This window comes from Symphalangus syndactylus, chromosome 11, assembly GCF_028878055.3.
Source record: "Symphalangus syndactylus isolate Jambi chromosome 11, NHGRI_mSymSyn1-v2.1_pri, whole genome shotgun sequence".
Classification (NCBI taxonomy): Eukaryota; Metazoa; Chordata; class Mammalia; order Primates; family Hylobatidae; genus Symphalangus; species Symphalangus syndactylus.
In genome coordinates, this window is record NC_072433.2 from 135,011,507 (window position 1) to 135,025,657 (window position 14,151).

The 14,151-nt window shown below is 54.6% G+C and overlaps 1 protein-coding gene across 2 annotated transcripts in view; it reads left to right on the forward strand.

The window, feature by feature from the left end:
• SPG7 (SPG7 matrix AAA peptidase subunit, paraplegin) overlaps positions 1-14,151 on the forward strand; it is a 61,923-nt gene that overhangs the window by 40,249 nt on the left and 7,523 nt on the right. For both annotated transcript variants that reach the window (XM_055232853.2, XM_055232852.2), the window contains exons 10-12: positions 7,321-7,445; positions 9,581-9,683; positions 10,872-10,982. In XM_055232853.2, coding sequence (XP_055088828.1) covers positions 7,321-7,445; positions 9,581-9,683; positions 10,872-10,982 — 339 coding nt within the window. The remainder of the gene's footprint in view (positions 1-7,320; positions 7,446-9,580; positions 9,684-10,871; positions 10,983-14,151) is intronic.

Below are 14,151 nucleotides of genomic sequence, written 5' to 3' on the forward strand. Positions count from 1 at the left end.
GGACAGTGAGCCTGGGGGACAGACGGACAGGAGGAGGCCTGGGCTTCTGGGCCCCCCAGGCAGGGAGGGGCCGGCATTGTGGCACATTCCCACTTGAGTCAGCTCTTGAGCGCTTGCTCGTGGCGCAGAAGTGATGCCTCTGTCGTCTCAGAGGAAGTGGTGCTGGTTCAAGGGTCTCAGGCTCTGAGCGGGAGAGCGGAGTCCGGTCTAGCGTCTGTCTGCGGCTTGCTCCCTGTGGTGCTGCCTCTGCCTGCCCTGCCGTCCTCCCCGTGTGCCTCCAACAGGGAATGGAAGGAGCCTCTGACCCAAAAACATCCCCCAAACTGTTGGGTCCTGTGGGAAGTTGAGGGCCTCTCGGGGGTCCTGTCTGGGGCCCTCTGGGAAGTGAGGCTGTGGCAGCCGGTCTTTTATCCTGAGTTTGGTTGCTTTTGTTTTTGGACAATGTCTTAGGTCCCAGGGATGGTGGACCAGCAGGCAGCCCCGAGCACTGAGGATACTGTGGGAAACCCAGGCAGGAGTTAAGGGGTGGGAGCTCAGGGCTGGGGGTCGCAGATCTCGAGGCCCAAGGGGCATCTTCTCAGCGGGTGTCTTGACTGAGTTCTGAGTGTTTTCCAGGGCTCTGAACACAGCCCTTTTTTGGACATGAGGTTTACGCATTCTCTCTCCATCTGTCCCTTGTCTTTTCACCCTCTAACGGGGAACAGCAAAAGCTGCTCATTTTGATAAAGTTCAATTTATCAATTTTTGCTTTTATAGATCTCATTTTTACTGTGAAGTCTAAGAACTGTTTGCCCGCCGAGCATGGTGTCTCACGCCTGTAATCCCAGCACTTTGGGAGGCCAAGGCGGGTGGATCACCTGAGGTCAGGAGTTCAAGACCAGCCTGGCCAATATGGAGAAACCCCGTCTCTACTAAAAATACAAAATTAGCCGGGCATGGTGGCGGGCGCCTGTAATCCCAGCTACTCAGGAGGCTGAGGCAGGAGAATTGCTTGAACCTGGGAGGCGGAGGTTGCAGTGAGCCAAGATGGCGCCATTGCACTCCATTCTGGGCAAAAAAGAGCGAAACTCCGTCTCAAGAAAACAAATAAAAGAACTGTTTGCCTATTTCTAGATCCTAAAGGTTTTCTCCTGTGGGTTTCTTTTTTCTTTTGAGACAGAGTCTTGCTCTGTCACCCACGGTGGAGTGCAGTGGTATGATCCTTGGTCGCTGCAGCCTCAGCTTCTGGGACTCAAGCCATCCTCCCATCTGAGCCTCCTGAGTAGCGGGGACCACAGGTGTGTGCACCAACATGCCTGGCTAATTAAAAAAAATTTTTTTTTGTGGAGTTGGGGTCTCATCTTGTTGCCCAGCCTGCTCTTGAACTCCTGGGCTCAAATGGTCTTTTCACCTCAGCTCCTCAAAGTGTGGGGAATACAGGTGTGAGCCCCTATGCCTGGCCTCTCGTGGGTTTCTTATAGAAGTTTTAGATTTAATGCATGATCTTATTTTAAGTTAACGTCTACATGACATGGGAGGTTTGGTCAGGTTCATTTTCTGCCTGTGGAAAAGTGTTCCAGCGCCACTGGTCTGAAATGCTGTCTTCTCTCCACCAAGTTGTGCCTGCACCTTTGCCAGAGCTCAGGTGGATGTGGGGGTCTGTGCTGGCTCTGTGAGTCTGTCCTTCCGCACACAACTGGTCTCTCGCTTATGTGAGACTTGAGAGCAGGTGGAGTGATTCCTCCCACTTTGTTCTTTACCAGAATTGTTTCAGCTATTCCTTTGCCTTTTCCTATAATTTTTAGAGTAAGCTTGTTCCTATCTACCAAAGTATCTTGCTGAGATTTTGATAGGAACACACACCTCATCGGAGAGCTGGAGTAAAGAGCAGTGAGTGGCCCGGATCTGGGCCATACCTGTGATCCCAGCGCTTTGCGGGTCTGAGTTGGAAGCAGTACTTTAGCCCAGGAGTTTGAGACCAGCCTGAGCAACACAGTGAGATTCTGTCTCTAAAAATATATAAAAATTAGCTGGCAGTGGTGGTGCGCACCTGTAGTCTTAGCTGCTCAGAAGACTGAGGTGGGAGGATCGCTTGAGCCTGGCAGTTCGAGGCTATAGGGAACCGTGGTCACTCCACTGCACTCCAGCCTGGGCAACAGGGCAAGACCCCATCTGAAAAACAAAACAAAACTCAAAAAACAGTGACAACACCACACGCTGCTGAGAATGCCAAGAAACCAGATCCCTTGTATGCTGCTGATGGGGGTGTGACGTGGTGCAGCCTCACTGGGAAACAGTTTGGCAGTTTCTTTTTTTTTTATATATATATATTTTATTTTTTTTTTGCACACAAAAACAATAAACATTTTCTAAAAATACATACAAACAAAAAGATGCGTATCAAACATATTAGGAAGGTTGCACATGGGAAGACGGGGAATAGAAATGGGGAGTGGGAATTAAAATAAATGAGAGAGGGACTTTATATGGATCAGTGATAATAACTCAATCCTCTATTTGACGAAGAAGGAGAAGGAAGACGAAGAAAAAGAAAGTGGGATAAAGGATCAGAAAGGGAGGAAAATAGAAAAAATTAGAGTATGACTCCAGGGTAGACCTGTTTTGTTGTCACTGAGTTGGTTGGTTGGTTTGTCTGTTGTATTTTTCATATGTTTCGCCATGTTGGCCAGACTGGTCTCGAACTCCTAGCCCGAAGTGATCAACCCGCCTCGGCCCCCCAGAGTGCCGGGATCATAGGCGTTAGCCACCACGTCCAGCCCCCACATTGCTTCTGGCCTCCGTGGTATACCTCCCAGACGGGGCGGTCGGGCAGAGGCGCTCCCCACATCCCAGACAGGGCGGCCGGGCAGAGGCGCTCCTCACTTCCCAGACTGGGCAGCCAGGCAGAGATGCTCCTCACTTCTTCCCAGATGGGGCGGCCGGGCAGAGGTGCTCCTCACTTCTTCCCAGACGGAGCGGCCGGGCAGAGGCGCTCCTCACTTCCCAGACAGGGCGACCGGGTAGACGCGTTGCTCATTTCTTCCCGGACGGGGCGGCCGGGCAGAGACGCTCCTCACTTCTTCCCAGACGGGGCGGCCGGGCAGAGGCGCTCCTCACTTCCCAGATGATGGGTGGCCGGGCAGAGGCGCTCCTCACTTCCCAGACGATGGGTGGCCGGGCAGAGGCGCTCCTCACTTCCCAGACGGGGCGGCCGGGCAGAGGCGCTCCTCACTTCCCAGACGGGGCGGCCGGGCACAGGCGCTCCTCACTTCCCAGACGATGGGTGGCTGGGCTGAGGCGCTCCTCACTTCCCAGACAAGGCGGCGGCCAGGCAGGGGCTGCAATCCCAGCACCCTGGGAGGCCAAGGCAGGCGGCTGAGAGGCGGAGGCTGCCGCGAGCCAAGACCACGCCGCCGCACTTCAGCCCGGGCCACACCGAGCACCGAGTGAGCGAGACTCCGTCTGCAGTCCCAGCGCCTCGGGAGGCTGAGGCGGGCGGAGCACTCGGGGTCAGGAGCTGGAGAGCAGCGTGGCCAACATGGCGAAACCGCACCTGCAGCCAAAGGAGAAAAAGCAGGCTGGCGAGCGCCGGCAGTCCCAGGCCGTCCGCGGTGCGGGGCAGCAGCGAGCCGAGTAGATTACATGCAGCCGGGGCCACAGAGGGAAAAATAAAGAAAGAGAGAAAGAGAGAGAGAGAGAGGGAGGGAGCGGCAGTTTCTTAAAAAACTAAACGAGTGCTCACCATATGACCCCGTGTCCACATGCGCTTACCACATGAACCCGCGTCCACCCTCCTGGGTTCTTATCCCAGGAAAGCAGACTTAGGCTCACACGAAATGCCTGGGCGCCTACGCTCATTTACCTGTAATACCTAAAAACTTGAAGCAACCCAGATGTCATTCAGTGTCTGAGAGCTGAAACTGGTGTATCCTTATCATGGTGTTCTATGCAGCAATAGAAGAGCTGAAACTGGTGTGTCCTTATCATGGTGTTGTACACAGAAATAGAAGAGGTAAAACGGGTGTATCCTTATCATGGTGTTCTACGCAGAAATAGAAGAGCTGAAACGGGTGTATCCTTACCATGGTGTTCTACGCAGCAGTAGAATAGCTGAAACGGGTGTATCCTTACCATGGTGTTCTACGCAGCCGTAGAAGGAAACTTCCTCCAGCAACAAGGAAATGATGCCGAGTGAGAAGAGCCAGGCTTAGTATCGTATGACTCCACTTGTACAAAATTGTCAAAATAACAAAATTCTAGGGATGGAGAACAGGTTAGTGGTTGTCAGCAGTTAGGGGAGGTCTGCAGGGAGGAGGGATGCCTCTGGGGAGGGCGGTTCTGTGTCTTGAGGGGAGATGCTGGTTACGTGAATGTGCGTGTGACGCAGGTGTCCATCTGTGGAGCGCGCAGGTGCCCACCTGTGGAGCGCGCAGGTGTCCACCTGTGGAGCGCGCAGGTGTCCACCTGTGGAGCGCGCAGGTGTCCGTCTGTGGAGCGCGCAGGTGTCCGTCTGTGGAGCGCGCAGGTGTCCGTCTGTGGAGCGCGCAGGTGTCCGTCTGTGGAGCGCGCAGGTGTCCGTCTGTGGAGCGCGCAGGTGTCCGTCTGTGGAGCGCGCAGGTGTCCGTCTGTGGAGCGCGCAGGTGTCCGTCTGTGGAGCGCGCAGGTGTCCGTCTGTGGAGCGCGCAGGTGAGAGCACATAGAAGTGGGGGCGTCTGAGTGGGGGCCTGGCGTCTCTGTGTCAGTCTCTTGGCTTCGCCTTTGTTTTGCAGCTATTGGACGCGCAGCTGCTGGGGGACCAGGGCCAAAGGGACTGCTGTGTGCTGTTTTTGCAATTTGTTGTGTGTCTGTTACCGTCAGAATATACAAAACTCAAAAAGTCAAACCAGGGATCCAGTCCCAGGAAGTCCATATCCTGAACCCGCATGTCCCTGACACAAAGTTGCCCAGTGGGGAGCGTGTGTCCAGTCCCAGGAAGTCCGTATCCTGAAACCACATGTCGGTGACACATAGCGGCCCGGTGGGGAGCACGTGCCGCGCAGGGTGGCCGTCTTGACACATAGCGGCCCGGTGCGGAGTATGTGCCCCGCAGGGTGGCCAGGCTCTGCTGAAGGCCGAGCTGTGCTTGAACCTGGTGCCGCCCCCTCTAGGAGCTCGCACTGCACCTCTTTGGCCTGGCTGCTGTTTTTGAGACCAATGTTCCTATTACTTTTCCATTTTTTTCACCGTTTATACAATCTTTCAGAATTCTGTATCCACAGTCCTGGCCTCTGCAAGGAAGGTGCTCCATGACACTGAGCAGTAAGCCTTGGCAGGCCTTCCAGACAGCTCTGGAGGGGCCAGCTCGGATCCCAGTCCCCACCCTCCCCAGCCTCTTGTTCCCTGTGTCATAGTGTGACAAGGCACTTGTGCTTCTGCTGCCCGTTTTTGTTTCTGAGTTTATTTTAAAAGTCACCGTCATTTTAAGTCACTGCCTTTACCTTGACGAGGTGGTTCTCTTCTGTGATCTCCCTTCTAGAAATGTGACTGGGACTCAGCATCCCAGCTTATCACATTCTGACGTGTGGAACCAGGGAGAATGGTTGTGTCTTTCAAAGTTCCTTTGAAATTTGGGAGCAATTTGCTTGGAAGTGGGGTGTGACTTGGACTGAGCTGCTGTCCAGACTTGGCGGCTACGGCTTAGTGAGGCTCAGGACAGTGGCCCTGGAGATGCTGGTCAGGCCCCTCCCCTCAGCCCCCTCAGCCCCCTCAGAGCGTTCAAGGTCCTGCCCTGAGAACATGGGGTTGCTGGAGACAGGGTCTCGCTGCATTGCCCAGGCTGGAGTGTAGGAGCATGATCACAGCTCACTGCAGCCTTCACCTCCTGGGCTCACACGGTCCTCCCACCTTGGCCTCCCAACGTGCTGGGATTATGAAGGGTTTCTTACGTTAGTCACGGTACATCCTGTTCTTTTCTGTTTTTGAGACGGAGTCTTGCTCTGTCACCCGGGCTTGGAGTGCAGTGGCGCGGGTCACTGCGACCTCTGCCTCCTGGGTTCAGGTGATTCTCCTGCCTCAGCCTCTCTAGTAGCTGGGACTACAGGCGCCTGCCACCAAGCCCAGCTAATTTTTTGTATTTTTAGTAGAGACGGGGTTTCACCATGTTAGCCAGGATGGTCTCGATCTCCAGACCTCGTGATCTGCCTGCCTCGGCCTCCCAAAGTGCTGGGATTACAGGCGTGAGCCACCGCGCCCAGGTAAATCCTCTTCTAGTCACGGTGGATCCTGTTCTTACGTTAGTCACGGTAGGTCGCATCTTTACTTTTAACAGTGTTTATTGTGGACCTTTTCCGGTTTTGTTTGTTTGTTTGTTTGAGAGTCTCGCTCTGTCGCCCAGTCTGGGGTACAATGACAATCTCGGTTCACTGTAACCTCCGCCTCCTGGTTCAAGCGATTCTCCTGCCTCAGCCTCCTGAGTAGCTGGGATTACAGGTCACACCACCACACCCGGCTAATTTTTTGTATCTTTTGTGGGGTTTCACTATTTTGGCCAGTCTGGTCTTGGACTCCTGGCCTCGTGATCCGCCTGCCTCGGCCTCCCAAAGTTCTGGGATTACAGGCGTGAGCCACTGCACCCAGTGGACTGTATTCTTTTAAAGCAGACCCATAGTTTTGAATCTTACATGCTCTGAGTACATTTCTTTAAATTCAGAGAAGTATCACAGCATCATAACACCTGAACGTTCTTACGAGCATCCAGTCAGGTGTTCCCAGCCACTTCATAAATCTCGTTTCGCAGTTGATTATTCACAGCAAGGGCCAGTCAAGGTTCACATACACCAGGGATTAGTGATCGTTTCTGGACTCACTTTTAAATTCTCAGATGACAGACCTCAAGCCTGAAACCCAGGGCCTAAGGCCAGACATTGAAGATAAAATGTTTGAAAGTCACAGTCTAAAGCGGGGCGTTAGCTAAAGTGTTACAAAGTCACAATAATAATGACGTGGGGGTGGGGGGGTGGCTGTTACGACCAGCTCCCAGGTGGCGCCATGAGACAGAGAGACACTCCAGGGTGCTGTGGGAGCTCCAGGAGGGCCTTGGACAGTTCTGCCTCAGTAGCCAGCCCTAGGGACGGCATTGCTATTTTCACTTGTCAAAATAGGCAGATTCCTGTTCCTCCTGGTGATGTTGGCTGGGAGCGATGGGGGATCACGGCTCCTAGTTCAGAAGGACCGGGCTGTTCCTTTCTCTCTGGGCCTTAGGGGGGTCTCTCTCCCTCCTGTATCCTGCAGGGGAACCTGCAGGGGAAATGTATTGTGTCAGGACCCCCACCCTCAGGGCCACTGTCTGCTCTGTCCCCTCAGGAATGGGTACCACAGACCATGTCATTGTCCTGGCGTCCACGAACCGAGCTGACATTTTGGACGGTGCTCTGATGAGGCCAGGCCGACTGGACCGGCACGTGTTCATTGATCTTCCCACGCTGCAGGTCAGACCCAGGACCCCAGCCTCTCCCACTCCACCTGGGCCGCCCTCACTCTCGTTCTGAGTGGTCTGGCCTCTCCTCTAAGACACTTCTTGGTGTGAAGCCTGTCGTAGCCCCACAGGTGCTGGCATTGTCCAGCGTGGCCCCCACATCGGCTGCACGCCCCCGGCAGACCTGCTGACCCACTGCACTCACTGCTGTTGTCCCCACATCGGCTGCCCGCCCCCGGCAGACCTGCTGACCCGCTGCACTCACTGCTATGGCCCCCACATCGGCTGCACGCCCCCAGCAGACCTGCTGACCCACTGCACTCACTGCTGTGGCCGCCACATCGGCTGCACGCCCCCGGCAGACCTGCCCACCCGCGTTACTCACTGCTGTGGCCCCCACATTGGCTGCACGCCCCCGGCAGACCTGCCCACCCACTGCACTCAGTGCTCGGGATTTTGCAGTTCTGTTCACCCGCTATTGGTTTTCCTTTTATCCTGGGTATCAGTCTGGTTTTTATAGCAAATCCTTTGAAACAAAATCCAGGAGGAACAATCGTGAGAAACTTTATTCTTGTGTGGCATCACTTCCTTCCATCCATAGCATGGGCTCTGGGGACGTGGACTGTGCAGCTGCCCTGAAATTGAGGTGGGAGTAGAAGTCCTGAGACCGCTTGCCTGATCCCTCCTTTGTCACAGGGCTCTGGTTGGACGTTACACTTCCTGGCCAAAGGGCCTTTGTTGCTGCCCTGTGGGAGCAGGAGTTCAGCTCATGGAGCGGAGGGTTTGGAGAGAGGGCCTTGGGGTCTGCTGGTGGTTAATGTTCCATCAGTGCAGCCTGGAGAGCAGGGCTGGGCTCACACAGGGGCTGCCCTCATGCCTCAGCCGGTGCTCAGCCTCTGTTGGGATGGAGAGTGAAGGGCGGAGCAGAAGCCCTTCCCGCTGGGACTCGGCTTCTCCAGGAGGTGGCAGCTTCTCCAGGAGATGGCGGCTTCTCCAGGAGGTGGCAGCTTCTCCAGGAGACGGCGGCTTCTCCAGGGTACACGGCTTCTCCAGGGGACGGCAGCTTCTCCAGGGTACAGGGCTTCTCCAGGGGACGGCAGCTTCTCCAGGGTACACGGCTTCTCCAGGGGAGGGCGGCTTCTGCAGGGGACGGCAGCTCCTGGCTTTTTGACTGTGTAAGAAACATTTTACATCAGGGTTTAGACGCATGGAACATGTTTGGGAATTGGAAGTTTTGCAGAATAAGCGTTTGCTCTGTGACATGCTTTGTTAGCTATTCTGCTATAATTTTTTCTTTTTTCTTTTTAATTTTTTCTTTTAATTTTTAGAGAAAGGGTGTTGCCCTCTCACCCAGGCTGGAGTGCAGTGCTGCGATCACCACTCACTGCAGCCTCAACCTTCAGGGCTCAAGCTGAGGAGCTGGGACTACTATGGGCGTGCGCCACCGTGTCGGCTAATTTTTAACAGAGTCTCGCTGTGTTGCCAAGGCTGGTGTCAAACCCCTGGCCTCAAGTGATCCCCACCCACCTTGGCTTCAAAAAGCATTCTTCTTTTTTTGAGGCAGTCTCACTCTATCCCCCAGGCTGGAGTGCAGCGGCGCGATCTCAGCTCACTGCAACCACCATCTTCCGGGTTCCAGTGATTGTCCCGCCTCAGCCTCTCGAGTAGCTGGGATTACAGGCACCTGCTGCCATGCCTGGCTAATTTTTGTATTTTAGTAGGGATGGGGTTTCACCATGTTGGCCAGGCTGCCCGCTTCGGCCTCCCAAAGTCCTAGGGTTACAGGTGTGAGCCACTAGGCCTGGCCATCCACGAGCGTTCTGTTCATGTTTAAAATGCTGCTTGTGGCCAGGCATGGTGGCTCACGCCTGTAATCCCAGCATTTTGGGAGGCCGAGGCGAGTGAATCACTTGAAGCCAGGAGTTCGAGACCAGCCTGGCCAACTTTGCGAAACCCCGTCTCTACTAAAAATACAAAACTCAGTCAGGTGTGATGGCACACACCTGTAATCCCAGCTACTTGGGAAGCTGAGGCTTGTCCTCAGGACAGGCACGTCGGGGACCCCCCCCACACAGACAAACATGACGCGGCTGCGGCAATAACTGGGCGTGAGCCCAACGGTCTGTCCTCCTCCCTTGGTTTTGGCAGGAGAGGCGGGAGATTTTTGAGCAGCACCTGAAGAGCCTGAAGCTGACCCAATCCAGCACCTTTTACTCCCAGCGTCTGGCAGAGCTGACACCAGGATTCAGTGGTACGTTCTCAACCCGCAGCCTGGGCAGCGTCACGTCCTGAGGGCAGGTGGTCTCACCTGCGCACACAGCATCAAGGCCGCCTCTATGGGGTGGGCGCTGCTCCTTCTCTGGGGGCCCCTGCTCAGTACAAGCCTGAGTGGGAGCTGATGTGCATGTGGGACGGCAGGAGGTCCAGACGGCACCCGCTCTCCTTCCTCCGCCCCAGGGATGGGAAAGCAGACGGTGGTTCCGGGTCTGTCTTGACTCCAGAGATAGTGGAGTTATGTTTGCTTCCACACAGTGACCAGTCATCCTGGCGTTTCCTGTCAGACCTGGGGTCAGGCCACGCGGTCCCAGCAAAGCCGCCTACCTCTGACCCTCACAGTCTCTGTCAAGTTGTAGAAATAGAAATCATATCTCAAGATGCTATTCCTTCTGTGTGGCTCACATTTTAAAAGTTAATTTCAACAAACCTCCCTTTGATTATGAGATGAACTTGCCCTTTGATGATTTGTTAGGGTCTTTCTCTGGAATTCTGTGGTTACTGGAGAGCCTTTAATTTCTTTGCCATCAATGCTCATGAGCTGTTAGGTAGAATCAGTCACAAGATGGGGTGTGGAACTGCCCTTGAGAGGAGAGACGGGTGTCAGGGCGTATGGAGCCTGGCAGTTCTGTGTCTCATCTGTGGAATGGCCTCAGTGGAACATGGTCCAAGTGCCCGCCGCTCTCCCCACCTCTGGTCCTGGCGCGCCAGCTCCCCGTGCCTCTCTCCCACACGCTCTCACCAGCACTCTTGGTTCTTGGTCTCTTTTCCCTCTTTGTTCTCCCTTTTATTTATTATTTATTTTGAGACAGAGTCCTACTCTGTCACCCAGGCTGGAGTGCAGTGGCGTGATCTTGGCTCACTGCAGCCTCCACCTCCTGGGTTCAACCGATTCTCCTGCCTCAGCCTCTTGAGTAGCTGGGATTACAGGTGCTCACCACCACGCCCAGCTAATTTTTGTATTTTTAGTAGACATGGGGTTTCACCCTGTTGGCCAGGCTGGTCTCAAACTCCTGGCCTCAGGTGATCTGCCCACCTCAGCCTCCCAAAGTGCTGGGATTACAAGCGTGAGCCACCGCGCCCGGCCGAGGGCCCCTTCCTCCTCTTAAGCCCTGATAGCAGAAACCCACCCCACCCACGCCGTGGCTGTTGTTTGTATTGACAGGGGCTGACATCGCCAACATCTGCAATGAGGCTGCGCTGCACGCGGCGCGGGAGGGACACACTTCCGTGCACACTCTCAACTTCGAGTACGCCGTGGAGCGCGTCCTTGCAGGTACAGGGGGCGTGCCCTGGGTGAAGGCCGTTCTTAGCAGGGCTTGAACCCCAGAAATACCCAGGTAGGTATTTAGAGGTGAGGTGGATAGAGCCAGATCCAGGCCTGGGGGTCCTGTGATTTAGTGGCAGGGAACCATCACACGGGAAGGAACACACGTTGCGTTTCAGTTCTGTGTATCTCATGTCTTTATGATGCCTCGTACTTTTCCTTAGTTTAAAATATCACAGATTTACCTAAAAGTAGACATTTGTCCAACAGAAATATAAAAATACCTTGCCAAAGAAAATGAAAAAATAAAAAATGCCCCCCCAAAAATAAAAATAGTAAAAACTAAAAATGCCTTGCCGGCCTGGGTGTGGTGAGCTCAGCCTAGCCGCGGCCCCGTGGGGGCTGAGCTCCAACCACTGATTGTAGGCCAGCGGGCTGCTGCCGCCCATGGCTGTGGAGGGACAGCTGTGCCTTCAGCGCAGTAGGGGCTCTGCGGAGAGGTGTGGATCTGCAGCGCGACCTCTGGTGAAACTCAATGCCCCGACCGTCCGTAGGAACAGGAGATGAGTTTGGGTGATGGGTGGGCTGGCTGCCTCTGACTGCCGTTCCGTGGCTGCTGAGTGTGGGGTCTGCGACGTCTGTGAGGAGAGCAGGACCAAACTGGGAATTGGAGCTGCTGGAGGTTTCCATAGCTGTGATGGCAACACCCAGATGTGATCAGTCATCTCATGGAATGGAGTTCAGACCCGCACTGAGACAGGTTGAACGTTTGAAAAGGGAGGTGGTTTTCGCCCCAGGTGTTTGAGGAGCACGAGCCTCCCTTGCAAGCTATCCCTGCAAGAATTGAGTTCCTCACCCTCAATTCGAGTGAATTCCTAGCACAAACTCGCCTCTCACAGGTCCCCAGGGCTTCAGCTTGGCAAAGCGGTGGGTCCCTGCAGAGGAGTGGGGCCAGCTGCTGTGCCAGACACTGCAAAACACACCTGGCTTCTCTCCGACAGCCCCGCGGGTCGAGAGGACTGGCGCTGCCTGTGTCTGACTGAAATTTATCTTTGTGTAACCATTTACTTTTATGTGGAAATTGATAAGCTTTTGATAATAGTAGCAAAGCAGGAAGGACTGAGTGGGAACTACAGGCCAGTTGAAAGAAAATACAGCCAGGGCAGGGTGTGGTGGTTCATGCGTGTAAGCCCAACTCTTCGGGAGACCGAGGCAGGAGGATGGCTTAAGCCCACGAGGTTGAGGCTACAGTGAGCCGTGATCACACCACTGCAGTTCAGCCTGGGCAACAGAGCGAGGCCCCCGACTCCAGGATTAAAAAGGAAAATACTAACAGGACGCTATATCACATGTGTGATGCACCGAGTGGGTCCTCTGTTCATCTGTAGTGTGGACAGCCCGAGTCTTGAGAGCCCCCAGCTAAACCAGAGTCCAGTGCCTGGCAGTTGGCAGTCCTGCACTCAAGGGAGATGAAGGTTATCCTGCACCCTTCAAGGGATGCGTCTTTGACCCGGTGGACAGCTTAATGTCCATTGTAAGTCCATGAGTCCCTCCAGGAAACTTGCTCACACTGGCAGACGCCCCGTGGCTCGTGTCTGATTCGCGTCCAGATTATGCCTGCCTGACCATCGCTCTGGTGCTGGGAGCTTGCCCTGTGTCCCCCACATCCCCGAGAAAACCCAGCCTGGGCAGCCCCTGATCCTTCCTTGCGGAAGGTGCAAATTCAGTCCCCACTGCAGTAGGAAACATGTTCAAAGACTTACTACTCACAGATTATGGGCAGGGAGGGCGCCAGGAGTGGGGAGGGCCATCCTCCGTCCCCATATCCCACAAGGCAGAAGTGAAGGGTCAGGCAGAGAAGAGAGTGTGTGGCAACGGGCCATACGCACAGGGAATGGGGAGTGGTCACTGCAGGTTCAGGAGCAAATGCCTGAATGGTCTGATTAAAGGAAGTGCAGGGAGCGTGGGGAGCCCAGGCTGCCGGGTGGGAGAGACGCCCCTAAGTGCTCATCTCTGGCCACTGACATGGGCAGTTGAGCCTGGTGTCCTCCCGGTGCCCAGGCTGCGGGCTTGGCTGTGCCGTCCTTGTTGAACTGAGCTTGTCCCTCCTGGTGTCGATGGCCTGCCAGCGGTTGTCCATACTAGAACACTCGTTTGTTTTCCGGTAAAGCCTGTGTTGTAAGCCGTGTGGTCTTGTGCCTTTATACATAATCCTGTAGCCAGCTCTAGTTGAAGTGATTCATTGGCCACAGCCAGTGTGTCTTAGGATTTCAAGCCTTGCAGTAAAGTGGTGGTGGAAGGTTCCAGTAGCATGACATACTTGAGTGCTCAGGACCACGAGCTGATTCAAGTTGTACAAAATGGAAACTTACAGATGTGTGGAAAATCTGAGACAGGAAATGAAGCCTCACCAGTAAGCTGAACAGGGGAAATTTAATGCAAACATTTGTCCCTGGCTGGGCACTGTTGCTCATGCCTGTAATCCCAGCACTTTGGGGGCTGAGGCAGGAGGATTGCTTGAGGCCAGGAGTTTGAGACCAGCCTGGGCAATACAGCAAGACGCCATCTCTTAAAAAAAAAAAAGGAAAAGAAAAGAATAAAGAGTATTAGCCAGGCATGGTGGTGGAGCACACCTCTGGTCTCAGCTACTCAGGAGGCTGGGGCAGGAGGAATGCTTGAACCTGGGACGTTGAAGCGACAGTGAGCCGTGATCGCGCCACTGCCCTCCAGCCTGGGCAATAGAGTGAGACCCTGTCACTGACAGAAAAAAAGCCTTGTCCCCGAGGCAAAAGGCTTCTGAAGGGCTGAGCAGAAGCCATAAGGATCCAGAAAGTGATGGGGATGGAGCTGCCCCTCCAGGTCTGAGGGGAGAGGGAAAGTAGGCAGGAAGCCCGTAACTCAGAGGAGACCTCTGCCCATCCTGCCAGGAAGAAAGTCAAAAACTGCTGATCTGTGACCCCTGCCCCGGCCCTGCGGTGCCCCCCAACCGTGGGGCAGGAGGAGAGACTGCTCAGAGGGTTGCACTTGTTCCTAAAAGCAGCAGGAGCAACATTTATAAAAGAAGAAATCACGACCTCCTTCAACAGCTCTTTGACCTGAAGAGTGTCGTTTTGAGTTGGGGCGTCCAGAGCCACGGCTGCAGCTACAAGAGGGAGATGTGCAGAGAAAGGGCCTTGCT